This window comes from Triticum aestivum, chromosome 7B (assembly GCF_018294505.1).
Source record: "Triticum aestivum cultivar Chinese Spring chromosome 7B, IWGSC CS RefSeq v2.1, whole genome shotgun sequence".
NCBI classification, from domain to species: Eukaryota; Viridiplantae; Streptophyta; class Magnoliopsida; order Poales; family Poaceae; genus Triticum; species Triticum aestivum.
In genome coordinates this window covers 503670539-503683008 of record NC_057813.1, presented here as the reverse complement: position 1 = coordinate 503683008, position 12470 = coordinate 503670539, and the positions used below count along the sequence as shown (strand labels likewise).

General features: G+C 45.9%; 3 protein-coding genes across 3 annotated transcripts; 1 reads left to right on the top strand and 2 right to left on the bottom strand.

The window, feature by feature from the left end:
• Positions 1-2925: 2925 nt before the first annotated feature.
• On the bottom strand, positions 2926-3898 carry LOC123159418 (early nodulin-like protein 1). Its single transcript, XM_044577247.1, has 2 exons — positions 3595-3898; positions 2926-3490 (listed from the first exon to the last, which is right to left on the bottom strand). The coding sequence occupies exons 1-2, from the start codon at positions 3809-3811 to the stop codon at positions 3093-3095; spliced, it is 615 nt and encodes a 204-aa protein (XP_044433182.1). The 5' UTR covers positions 3812-3898; the 3' UTR covers positions 2926-3092.
• Positions 3899-4035: 137 nt separating this feature from the next.
• Positions 4036-5218, top strand: LOC123159417 (mitogen-activated protein kinase kinase kinase 1). Its single transcript, XM_044577246.1, has one exon. It carries the CDS (start codon positions 4307-4309, stop codon positions 5114-5116), a length of 810 nt encoding a protein of 269 aa, XP_044433181.1. The 5' UTR covers positions 4036-4306; the 3' UTR covers positions 5117-5218.
• Positions 5219-10300: 5082 nt separating this feature from the next.
• Positions 10301-11409, bottom strand: LOC123161209 (uncharacterized). The gene has a single exon (XM_044579056.1). It carries the CDS (start codon positions 11317-11319, stop codon positions 10669-10671), a length of 651 nt encoding a protein of 216 aa, XP_044434991.1. The 5' UTR covers positions 11320-11409; the 3' UTR covers positions 10301-10668.
• Between the last annotated feature and the right edge of the window lie 1061 nt (positions 11410-12470).

The window sequence follows — 12470 nt, the reverse complement described above, 5'->3', positions numbered from 1 at the left end:
GGTGATGGGCCGGCCCATTATCATTTTCTTCCTTTTTCTAAACTACGGCAAAAAAGGCGCCAAGGTGGGATTCGAACCCACGTTGCCACAGTACAAGACACACTAACCACCACAACCACTCTTGATTACACGCTAACGTACAGGTTCTTACTTCTTTAATTCTTTCCTTTTCTTTTGCCATTTCTTTTTTCCTTTTCTTTCTCTTTTTTCGTTTTATTTTTTTTTCAAATTCAATGCAACAAGTTCAGCGGGTTTGAAGAACGATTTTTTGAATTCAATGAACCTTTTTTAAAATTGATGATTTTTTTTCTAATTGGATTAACACTTTCCAAAATCGCTGAACTTTTTTCAAAATTGGTGAACTTTTTACATATCAATGAATTGTCTTTCAATTTTTATGAACTTTTTTAGTAGTCGATGAAGTTTGTTTAAAACCTGTCCAACAGAAGAACTAGCTTAGTGTAGTGGTTATAGCATCGAGCCACGAATGTTGTGGTGCTGGGTTCTAATCCCAGCGATCGCTTATTTACGGTTAGGATTTGTTTTTATTTTTTGTTCACGTCTGCAGTTTTGATCGTGTTAGCTGTGGAGCAAGCTCCTAACTACCGCTCTTTGCAGCAGATCGTCGGCCGCACGCACAGGCGGAAATTCGACTGGGCCCACCCAAGCTAGCGACCAACAGCAAGTGGATAGTAATGTGAGCCAGTAGACCAAAAAATAATCACCCGAAGCAAAGGATCGAACCCAAGATCTCCTCGATGTAAAAGACATACTATTACCAGTTCTGCTAGCGTCCATACCTGAATATTGTACTGTGCAAAACCCTTAAGAACAAAACCAGGAAGATCCGGAAAAGACTCGGGTAACGAAATTCCATAAAACAGGAACCTTTTTTTAATACCGATCAATTTATGACAGTCACAAACAACGTTAAAAACAGTGAACAATTTTGGACTTTCTGAACATATTTTTCAAAGTAGGAACATTTTATGAATTTGTGAACAAAAACTTGAGCAACAGGGACATTTTCTAAAAACTTCTGAATTTTTTCGTATTTGTGAACAAATTTTCAAAATGGGAAAGTTTTCAATTTGTGTACAATTTTTAAAGCACGAACATTTTTTGAATTATTTGAAAAAAATTGAAACGGAGAACAATTTTGAAAAATCCAGAACAAATTTGGAAGCGTGAATTTGTTTTGAGTAGGTGAACAAAAAAAGGAATCCAATACATTTGCTGAATTTCGAAAGTTTTGAACTTTTTCGTGTAATGAGAACAATTTTTGAATTTTGCGAACATTTTTACAAAAACAGAACATTTTTTAAAGCACAAACATTTTTTAAATCTTGAGAACAAATTTAGAAATGGAGAACAAACTTTGAAACACGAAAAATTCTTAAAAGCACGAACATATTTTGAATCTTGACAACAAATTTTGAAACAAAGAACAATTTTGAAAAATCCCAAACAAATTTGGAAGCGTGATTTTTTTTCTGAGTCCGTGAATTTTTTTGAAATCTGGAACATTTTCCGAATTTTGAAAGTTTTGAACATTTTTTGAATTTTAATTACATTTTTTAAAAAACTGAACAAAACTTAAATATTTTGAATAAATTATGAAAGAAAGAGAGGGAAAAAAAGAAAAATAAATCAAAGGAAGAAAATTTGTTCAAAACAGAAATTAACTTGAAAAGGGAAACTGAAAGAAAAGAATAGAAGTAACGAGAAGAAAAGAAAAAAGAACCAAAAAAAGGAAGAAGAAAAAACAGAAAGAGTAAAAAAAATGGTTCAGGAACCTTCTAGATGGTTCCCGAAACCAGTAAGAACCGGCTGGGAACACTCTAGAAAGTTTCTAAAACCGGAACCTGTAGACGCTACAGGGCCGGCCCAAAATCGCTCGCTATCCACATGCGCCTGTGTGTTTCCTCGACAATTTAACGCAACATGCGTCCAATTGGGAATTCCTGCTGCGGACACACCAAACAGCCTTTTATTTCAGTAAACGATGGCCAACTTGTGACCTTAACATTGACTACCGAAGGTCAGGACTAATTGGTCAGCCCGGTATCTCGATATTCTTGGTATTCTCTGTGTATGTTTCCTCTTTTATTTTTGTTTATTTTCCCATTTTCCCTTTTTTTACTTCATGTTTATTTATTCTTACTATTTTTGCTTTAAATCACCTTGGTTTTTGACTGTCGTTATTTATATTTTTTATTATTGTTTGTACAGTTGTACATGAACTTTTTTAAGTACGTTAGATTTTTTAGCTCGTGACATTTGATTTCATACATATGATTTTCTAAATGCATCCACCTATTTTGAGATATGTGGAATCTTTATTATAGTCATGGATGTTTGTTTTGAAATAGATGTATTTTGAAACCGAAATGAAACATAGTTCTAGTTGTAACACAAAACAATCTAAAAAACCTTTGCTTGCTTTATCTCGCGGGATATTGTTCTCTAGTGACATAATTTTCTATTTAGTATATTGTGAATAAATCTCATCAGTTGTATGAACAAAAGATAAGAAACAATCTTTGATTAGTCAAAGTAGGATCTAATATATATTTTTTATTTATTTTAAGTGGTATGTAAGATATTCTAGAAAACAGAAAAAGACCTATATGCTAATAGCCCGTGCCAATGGCTAGCCAATTTTGCTTATGCTTCAACGATTTTATTGGGAGGTAATCCCGCCCTTCGCTAAGACCTCCTCAATGTTAATTTGGCTAATTTGAGTAATATTTTTCCTTTTTTTTGGCGCAATGATTTTTTCTTTTGCAAGAAATACTTTGGTAATCTTGTTTGGCCGTCTTCTAGTGCATATAGAAACAAAATCAACTCAGTAATCAGAGACTATCTACACCGTATTGCAAGAAACGGACGATGTAATTTCTTTTACTCTGGAGCAAGCAATAATTGTCGTGAAAAATATTTATTGTGTTCACCAATAAGAAACTCAAACTGCACACATTCTCTAACTACCATACTGTACGGCTCGATGTGCGACTAAGAAATTAACCATGTCAAAGAATCTAAACTAGACGACCTACAATGCCAAGCCGCATTGTGTGTCACGCATGCATTCAGGCCCGAATCGTCCCCATCAATGCAAGTGTTGTGCCAGAAACCACCAACATGAAGGCGCGCCCATGTGACGAGGCTAGTGCTGCGGTGGCGCTGTCCATTACCGGCTCTCCAGGGGCCGGTCCAGGTGCAATCGCAGGCGACGCAGGGCTAGGAGGGCTTGAAATATCAGTTGACGGAACTGGCGCTGACCTAGCCTTGACGTTGAGCATGAGGCGCTGGCCCTTCTTGCAGTGCTTGACGTCGGCGCTCGCGAAGTAGGCAAACCCCGGGGCGTCTAAGAGGAAGAGCGAGCTACCGTCCTTGACGGGCGGTGTCGGGGCCAGTGCCGTCCAGTTGCAGTGGTAGTACGCGTACTTGTTCACCTCCCCGACTGAGTCGTTCTTGTACATGAATTCTTCAGAAAATGGAAACAAACTGGAGTTTTTAACGATTAATAAAAAAACGAAATGCACGCAGGTAGATTAATCAGTTTCTTTTTGCCTAGTTAGTCTTCCTTACCAATGGAGTCCTCGACGAAGAACTGAATGGTGGAGGCCCACTTGATGTACATGTCCTTGTTCTCCTGCGGCGGCACGCGCCACCCGTCCGCAGCGCCGACGATGTACCTCTTACCGATCGGCACCGGCGGAACGAGCCCGACACCCGCGCCAGCGCCCCGCACGGACTCGGCAACAGTGACGAGTAGGAAGAAGAAGAAAGTGAGCAGCTGAGCCATCGATCAATCAGAACTTAATGAACACTTGGTGGCTTATGACTGATTACTACAATGTTTGCGGGCACGACGTGGATGTGCACAACGGCGTCATGGTTTATAGGGTGAGGGAGTAGCGAAAGAAGAGGATTGTGAGCGGATGAGCGAAAGAATAGGCAGGATGGCGCGAGCGGGCTTAGTTTGTTACGTCGAGATCAAGTGGAGACCGATCCGCGGTGGACTTTGGCGGTTTCGTTGCTTCGGTTAACCCTGTCACCGGAAGAATTTTCTTTAGCGGAGACTCGGAAGAAATGGTCTGTAGTACTCCTGCAGATCAGGCACCCAAGATTGAAACGAAAGTTAACTTGACGGAGCTGCCTCCTCTTTCCTCCTGCGAGCTTTGCTTCCTCCCCCCGTAATCCTCATCGCTGCAGTCTTCTCCCACGGCACTCAACGCATCTTATGGCATGGCGCCCCGGCCTTACATAGCCGCTCGCCCGCGGGCTCTCGCCAAATCCCATGCCAGAAACGCGGAACGACCTGCCGATGGAGCCGTCGTTCGGGTCCAACTCCGCGAGCACCGAGGAGGCGTCGACCCGGCGCGTGGCCAACCGCATCATCCGCGCGCTGCAGCACCACCTCCAGCTGCTGCACCGCGCCGGCGCGGACTTCTTCGTGCTGGGCGCCACGGGCAACGTGTACACGGTGACGCTGGCGACCACGCCGGCGTGCACGTGCCCCGACCCCGGCGCGCCCTGCAAGCACATCCTCTTCGTGCTGCTCCGCGTCCTCGGCCTGTCCCTCGACGAGGCCTGCGTGTGGAGGCAGTCGCTGCGGCCGTGCCAGGTCGCGCGGCTCGTCGCCGCGCCCACGTACCCGGAGGTGCTCGCCGGCCCTCGCGCCCGGGAGAGGTTCCACCAGCAGTGGGCGGCCCACGCGGCGGCTGCAGCCGCAAAGGCCGCTGACCAGCGCCGGCAGGAGTCCGCCGGTCCGTCGTTGGGCCGCCTCGACGGCGCCGCCTGCCCGGTGTGCCTCGAGGAGATGGCGCCGTCGGCAGAGGCACAAGGCGGCGCGGCGGCAACGGGGCCGGCGCCGCTGCTGACGTGCGGCACCTGCCGGAACTCGGTGCACGCCGAGTGCTTCGCGCGGTGGAAGCGCAGCCGCGCGAGGCGGGCGGCGACGTGCGTCGTGTGCCGCGCGAGGTGGCGGAAGCCGAGCCGGGACCGGGAGCAGGACCAGCAGCAGTACATGAACCTGTCGGCGTACATGAACGAGGAGAACGACGTGGTGGACATGCAGGTCGAGGACGGGGCTCCGTGTGGCGGATAGAGGAACTTGTTACGGCGGTTCATATACTGTATGAAATTTAAGAAGCTGTACAGAGGGAGTAGCATCCCAATTCATTCGGACTCGTGACATTTCTTTCTTATTTTTCTTAGGATCTGACTTATTACATGCATGTACAGAACTTATATGTCAATAAAATCACTGTGTTCTGAAGAAATTATCGATGATGACAGATATGCCCTCTGTGATAGGAAACAATTTTTGGGATAAAAGAATCCTTAGTTTTTCCATATGCGTACTGTGTTTGAATGTTAAACTTATGACCAAAAAGGTCATTAATTTTCTAATCCTGGGCTGTCTTTAAGGCTGTCGTTACTTGTGAGTCTCTTTCTCTCTGTTTCTGAAGACGTGCAAGCAATCTGAGATTGCCGATTGGTGCTACTACCCCGTCCTGATTTATTTGTCCTTTTTGTAATTTATGCTAAATTTTGAGCAAAGATTTAACCGGCAAAATATTACTGCATGTCAAAAAAATTATATCATTGGATTCGTATTTGAACATCATTTTTATATAATTTTTGTGATATAATTTTTGTTAACATGTATAAATATTTTGATAGTTAAACTTATGATCAAAATTTGGCACAGAATAAATATGGACCAGCAAACCAGGACGGAGGTAGTATCTGTTAACAGATAGGCTATCTGTATATTGCCTGATGAATTTGGGGAAAAGCAAGAAGAAGACATGGTTGAGAGCCTAGATCGGAAGGGAAAGTTGGTAGCAGCCGGTTCTGTTCGCCTGATCGAATCCTCGACGCCCCCCTGCCTTCGATCGGGAGCGCCTTGGGTGTGTTTGGGGAAAGTTGGTAGCAGCCGGTTCTGTTCGCCTGATCGAATCCTCGATGGCCCCTGCCTTTGATCGGGAGCGCCCTGGGTGTGTTTGGTTCCAGGAACCAACCAAAATGTAACGGGTCAGACCCGTTCTTTGGCCACATTCTATCGTTTGGTTCGACAGAACCTACTCGTTCCTACCCAGCAAATATTCCACTGAGACCTGAAACCGAGCGGTCTCTCCAAATTGAGCGGGCAACACGGAACCGTCCCTCAGCACTCGCCCCTCTCTCTCACAGGAAGCCCCTCTCTCTCGCACAAGGCCCCTCGGTCCGCCAGTATGCAACGCTCAGTTTCCGTCCCATTCCACTCCATTATTATACGAAACACATAGATGGAACCATTCCAACTATTTTTTTTAAATAATACATTATCTTTATTAAATTTCAAAAATATTACATGGTAAATTTTTTTTAATAATACCCGGTCGGCCTACTGCTGGCCGATTGGCCCCTAGTTGGCCCACTGCCGGCCGATTGGATCCAGTCGGCCCACTGCTGGCCGATTGGCCCTAGCCGACCCCAGTCTGCTTCCTCTAGATCGATAGGTGCATGCACCCATTTTTCTGTTTAAGTATTTGAAAAATGTTGAAGAAGTATTTGAAAAATGTTGAATAGGTGTTTGAAAAATGTTGAACAAGTATTTGAAAAATGTTGAATACGTATTTGAAAAATGTTAAAATAGTATTTTTTTTGAAACCGAGGCAAAAGATTTGCCTCATATATTAATTAAGCAGAGAAGAGGTTTTGTTACAATACGCACCCTTACACGGCATGAGTGATTACTCGCGCAAAATAATGGCCCCTAATTTCTTTGCCCGGCGGTGACCCAAAGCTTTGCCTCATTGGCAATGGAAGCTAGTAAAATAGGCGGTGGAGCACACTTATGCCGGAAGACCCGTGCATTCCTTTCGTTCCAGACGGTCCACGACACGAGCATAGTCATCGAGGCCATCGCCTTTCTGTCGGGTACTCCTGTGCCGGTCAAATTTTCCCACCAACTCTTGACTGAAGCCTCCAAATGCCATGAAGAGGTGTCCAAATGCGTAAGCTGAAATTTCTCAATGACCATCTTCCAAAGGCGGATGGTGTAACGACACTTGAAAAAAAGATGAGGACCGCTCTCTTGCTCCCTTTTGCAAAGAGGGCAAAGACCACAGTTCGGCCAACCCCGCTTGGCGAGCCTATCCACCGTTCAGATTCTATCTTGGGTTGCCAACCAAGCGAAGAACTTTGCCTTTGGAGGCGCCCAAGCCTTTCAAATCATGTGCTCCATGGGGGAGAGAACTAGCCCGAGGAATTGCACTTGATATGCGGAGGCGGCGGTGTAGCACCCATCGGCCGTGTGCTTCCATATAATGGAATCCTCGGAAAGCTCATCAAGATGGAAGTTGTGCAAGAGCATCCAAAGGGTGAAGAATTGCCGGATGTGCTCGATGGAGACGGTCGTGGAGGGGTTGATCTTGAGAATCCAATCATTGTTTTTGAGGGCCTCGCGCACCTTCCAATTTTTCCTCATGGAGGCCTCGAAAATTAGGGAAGCAACATCTTTTGGTTTGGCTCCCTGTAGCCAAGGGGATTCCCAGAAGGGCGTTTTGGCCCCATTCCCCACAGAAATGGTGGTTGAGGCATAGAAGAAAGACATGTCCGCCTCGTCACAAGGGTTGCCCAAACCGACCCACATCTTACTTGGCTCCGTCCATTCGAACCAAGGCCATCTCAGTCGCAAGGCGCGAGCAAACTTGGCGGTGTTAAGGACTCCAATTAAAATAGTATTTTGAAATATGTTGATCATGTATATAAAAATATTAATCAAGCATTTGCAAAAAATGTTGAACAAGTATTTAAAAAATGTGAATAAGTATTTGAAAACTGTTGAATAGGTATTTGAAAAATGTTGAAGAAGTATTTAAAAAAATGTTGATCATGTATATAAAAATGTTAATCAAGTATTTGAAAACTGTTGAATATTTGTTCAATATTTTTCAAATGCTTGTTTTACATTTGTCGAATACTTGTTCAACATTTTTCAAATACCAATTCAACATTTTTCAAATACTTCTTCAGCATATTTCAAATACCTATTCAACCGAAAAATGGGTGCATGCATCTGCCGGCCTAGAGGAAGCAGATTGGGGGGCCAATCGGCCAGCAATGGGCCGACTGAATCCAATGGGCCAGCAGTGAGCCGACTAGGGGCCAATCGGCCAGCAGTAGGCCAACTGAATCCACAGCTAGCAATAGGCCGACGGGGTATTATTTTAAAAAAAAAATTACCGCGTAATATTTTTGAAATTTAATAAAAATAATGTATTATTAAAAAATTAGCACCATTCCAATCCTATGGAACGGAACCATAATATTCCATGACAATTCATTTCTAAACCAAACACAACCTTATATGTCAGCCATTGTGTTGTTGTTGGGCCTCTTGCTGCACTTGCTTCTTGTGTGGGCTTCACTTTGGCTCTCTCTCGCACAAGGCCCCTCTGTCCGCTCCCTCCCACGATCTATGTCGCCGGCCGGTCCTTCCTTAGATCTGCGCCGCCGGATGCTCCTCTCGTTCGTCTCCTCCTAAATCGGCTGGCGGGCGCCAGGCGCCAGTATGCAACGTTCAGATTCCGTTTCATTCCACTCCATTATTATACCAAACACATAGATGAAACCATTCCAATCCTATGGAACAGAACCATGGCATTCCATGAAGATTCATTTCAGAACCAAACACGCCCTTATATGTCAGTCATTCTGTTGTTGTTGGGCCTCCTGCCACACTTACTTCTCGTGTGGGCCGGCTTCACTTTGGTTGGGTTGTGCAGTGGATGATGTTGCAGCAGTGATGAGATCATCTACAACAGGGCTAATCCGGCCACCTAAGTACATGGGGACGTGGCCGGGCGCACACACAAACAATGATCGGTCATCCTTCAATGTTCGCTTTCACAATCCGGTACCTATAGCAAATTCTCAAATCCGTACAATTACATGCATCACTCAAAAGTCAATAAATCCTAGTCTAAACCTTCGCCACCGTCCGTGCTCCAAGTCCTTTGTTATCCCCTCCATGTTCATGTCCGACAGTCGTGAGCCCTTAGAAGTGAAGGTGCGGTCGCCCACAAGGAAGAGTAGGGCATGGAACACGGGAGCTGGCCCACAGGGGACACAAGGCACCGCTGTCTCCCGTACCCAACTTTTCCTCCTCGGAGGTCGCGGCCTGGAGGTCGCCGGTCAAGATGAGGTCGATGATAGATGTGGACGGACCGTCCTCATCCAAGGCGGTGTGCGACTCCGCCTCCGCGACCTCAGCCTCAAGGGCTCGCCCTCTGCCTTGCACAGCGGGTACGTCTCGTGTCCGTGCGTCCGCAGCGGACGGGACGTGAGGCATGCCAGCGGTGACCTCTGACCCGGAGCTTGACACCACGTGGCGCCATCGAAGATGTTGAAGTGGCAGGCGGTGGTTACCGCGTCCGTCGAGGCCGTGGTCGCATGCCTCGAGCCACCCGCTCCGGCGGATCCAAACGTCATTTGCGCGAACGCAATGGATTCTTTCCGGATCGAGTCTGCCCACGGTCGGGCACATTCCTTCCGAAAGCAGTGGAGATCCATGCAGTGTGGGACATGTGTTTTTAATGTAAGTTTGCTCGTGCAGTGTGAGATATAGTTCAAGCAGCTTTACACCTTTACCCCCACATAGTGCACTTCATATGTTCGGCAATAGGTTGCGGGGTACTAAAAACGATTTTCTGCACATATTTTTGTGGGGATGGTAACCTTATGTTAGGCTTTCTGTGTTACTAGGGCTGATGTGGTTATCGACAAAAAAAAAGTGTTGCACCTCCTGCGCATGTTATTCATGCATGTGTGCGATGGCTCTTTACTTATTCTATCGTGTAGAGACCGAAAGATAAAGACATTTTTATGATGGTGTCTACTAGGCTGGAGCATTTGGCAAGAAGGTTTCCGGGTGAACATTTTTACTATTGATGTAAAAAAAATGTAGTTGTGTTGCACGTGTTGATTGTGTGGATAATGCTTTTCACAGGCAAATGTACTTTTTCAATAAGAAAAGAATAACAAAGAGTTGGTGGAGATGATTGGACTGAATCCTTCTTCACTTCCATTTTCTGGAGTTAAACACAAGGCAAACAATTAAACACAACAGGGGCAGGCCCTGGCCACATTTTTCAACATAGAAACTCAAACCAATTAATGATCAAACACACAAGCAGTTAATCACAGTTGGTTTCATTGCATTTCTCTTAGGATGGCAAGGTAAAGACTAGTTTACTAGTCGGTTCAACACATACATACTCCACAGTCTATGCACGCATAAAACTTTCATGGAATCAATGGAAGATGGGGCTAATCTTTATGCTCCTTCCGACGAAACTACGCCCAAACAGAAGCCCCGTCCAAAAACAAATAAGAACTTCTAAACCTTACCGAAGATCAGTGCCAAATTAAGGCTGTCCGATCACCAAATTAAAGACATATTTGAACTTGGAAAAACAGAACATGGCTGGTGACTAGCTACAAGCTTAAGCCTTATGGTGTTGCTACAGTGATGCTCAAGTTTCCAGATAAGCTAGAGGTGCAACAAAAAAACACCCTAAAAGGCGTGTGAAGTATGCACCCTTAGCCCAAAAAGATGGCAAAAACATGCAACAAGAAGGCTGAACTCGTCGCTGAATTAAGCTCTGTCTAGTCGCTGAACTCGTCGGTGATGAACGGCATGCAGCTGGAGCTCCGTGCGATGCCGCCGGCGCCAGCCGAAGCCTTCGCCTTCGCCTTGGAGGCGGTTTCCCTGACCTCCCGGGGGTTGATGCCGGACCTGGACCTCGGCCCGAGCTTGGACCGCTTCCTCAGGATCTCCCTCATGGCCTCCGCCTGGAACAGCACCGGGTACGTCCTCCCAAAGCCGTTGAACCTCTTGCACACGCCCATGTGCGTCCGGAGCGCCTCCTCCAGCGACCCTCCGCTCTTCTCGGCCTCCTCCGTCACGGCCTCGGCGCACAGCCCGCAGATCCACCGCCCCGAGAACCGGCCGCGCACGCCGCGGATGTACTCCGGCGTGCACTCCTCCGACATGCCGCAGCACTCGCACTTGGCGTCCTCCACCTCCGAGACCGGGTGGAGCAGCTTCATCTCCGCCTCTGCCGCCGCCTCTTCCTCCTCCTTGGCGGGGCCGTGGTGGTGGAGCTGGAAGGAGACGTCGGAGACGGTGCGCTGGAGCATGTCGGACGAGGTCCTGCGCCGCTTCTCGACGTTGTCGGTGCTGATGTTGCTTGCCATTGCGATGAACGGCGCTGCCACGGCCATGGCGATCGCACACGCCTCTCTGCTGGGTGCCATAACTGAATCTGAGTGCTCTACCTCTTGGTGTTTCTTGCAGATGTGTTGTGTGTTACTGTATCTTACAAGCTGATGGCTTTCGGTTTGTTCTGTGATAAGAAGCTTCGAAATGCATGGCTATTTATAGAGGTTCCATGGTAGCTAAGTTGAGCCAAAGGAAAGCTTCGTGCGTCCATGCATGATACTACTGAGTACTGACCACAAGATGTGACGAAAAGGTGGTGTGCAACTTGACGAGTATAACTTGTGGTGGCCAGGTGATGCACCTAAAGGGATTACAAATTTTGGCATAAAGATTTGATGGAATTGGCCAGTTAAGAACCCTTTGTGTCAAGTGGTAGACGCGGTGATAGGCTCACAATCTTAAGCACGTGATGGTGTTCGGGAGAAATCATGAAAGTAGGGTTGAAATCTGCGTGCCAGTAATGGACAAAAGGTGATTGTGAAATGCAGCCAATTGCAGTGCCATTTAATTTCGGTCTCACCTTTTTGCAGCTAGTAAGTTCTCGTTTGTGACAGACGTTCTCATTAATTATTTTGTTGCGATTAATTAACATAGCCAGATGAATTTCAAACAGATTATGAGTTACACAAACATGACTAGACATGCATATTCATGGTGTTAAAATGAGGATCTGTGTGATCCATTCTTGAAATGAATGTGTGGAGTTTTTTTTTGCGAGTGATGTGAAATTTTGACCTCGCCGAGAGATGTGTGTGTGTGTGGGGGCAGGGCGGAGTTTCATTGGGGCCAGGGCGGCCCTTCATGGCTCCAACATTTGTGCATTTTTCAATGACAAGTACATAGGGTTATTCGTGATTAAACCTCAAAATATTTGTCTCTCAATTTACGCCTTGCCCCGCTCTTTGTTATTTTTCCTTTGGGCTCTCCCAAGGTAACATGCCACCAATCCCGCAAAAAAAAAAAAATACTACTCCCTCCATTCCTTTATGTAAGGTGTATTATTTTTGGCACGGTGACCAAGGCGCATAATTATAGAGGTGTTAGGACAAAATTACCCTTGGCAAATTTGTTGGTTAGTGGCAAGTAAATCATTGACTCCAGAAAAGTAAGAGATACGTGCAATTAAGAGAGAGATAGTTTCCTTCTTTTGATACAAGGAGAGATACAGAAAATCAAGAGAGGGATA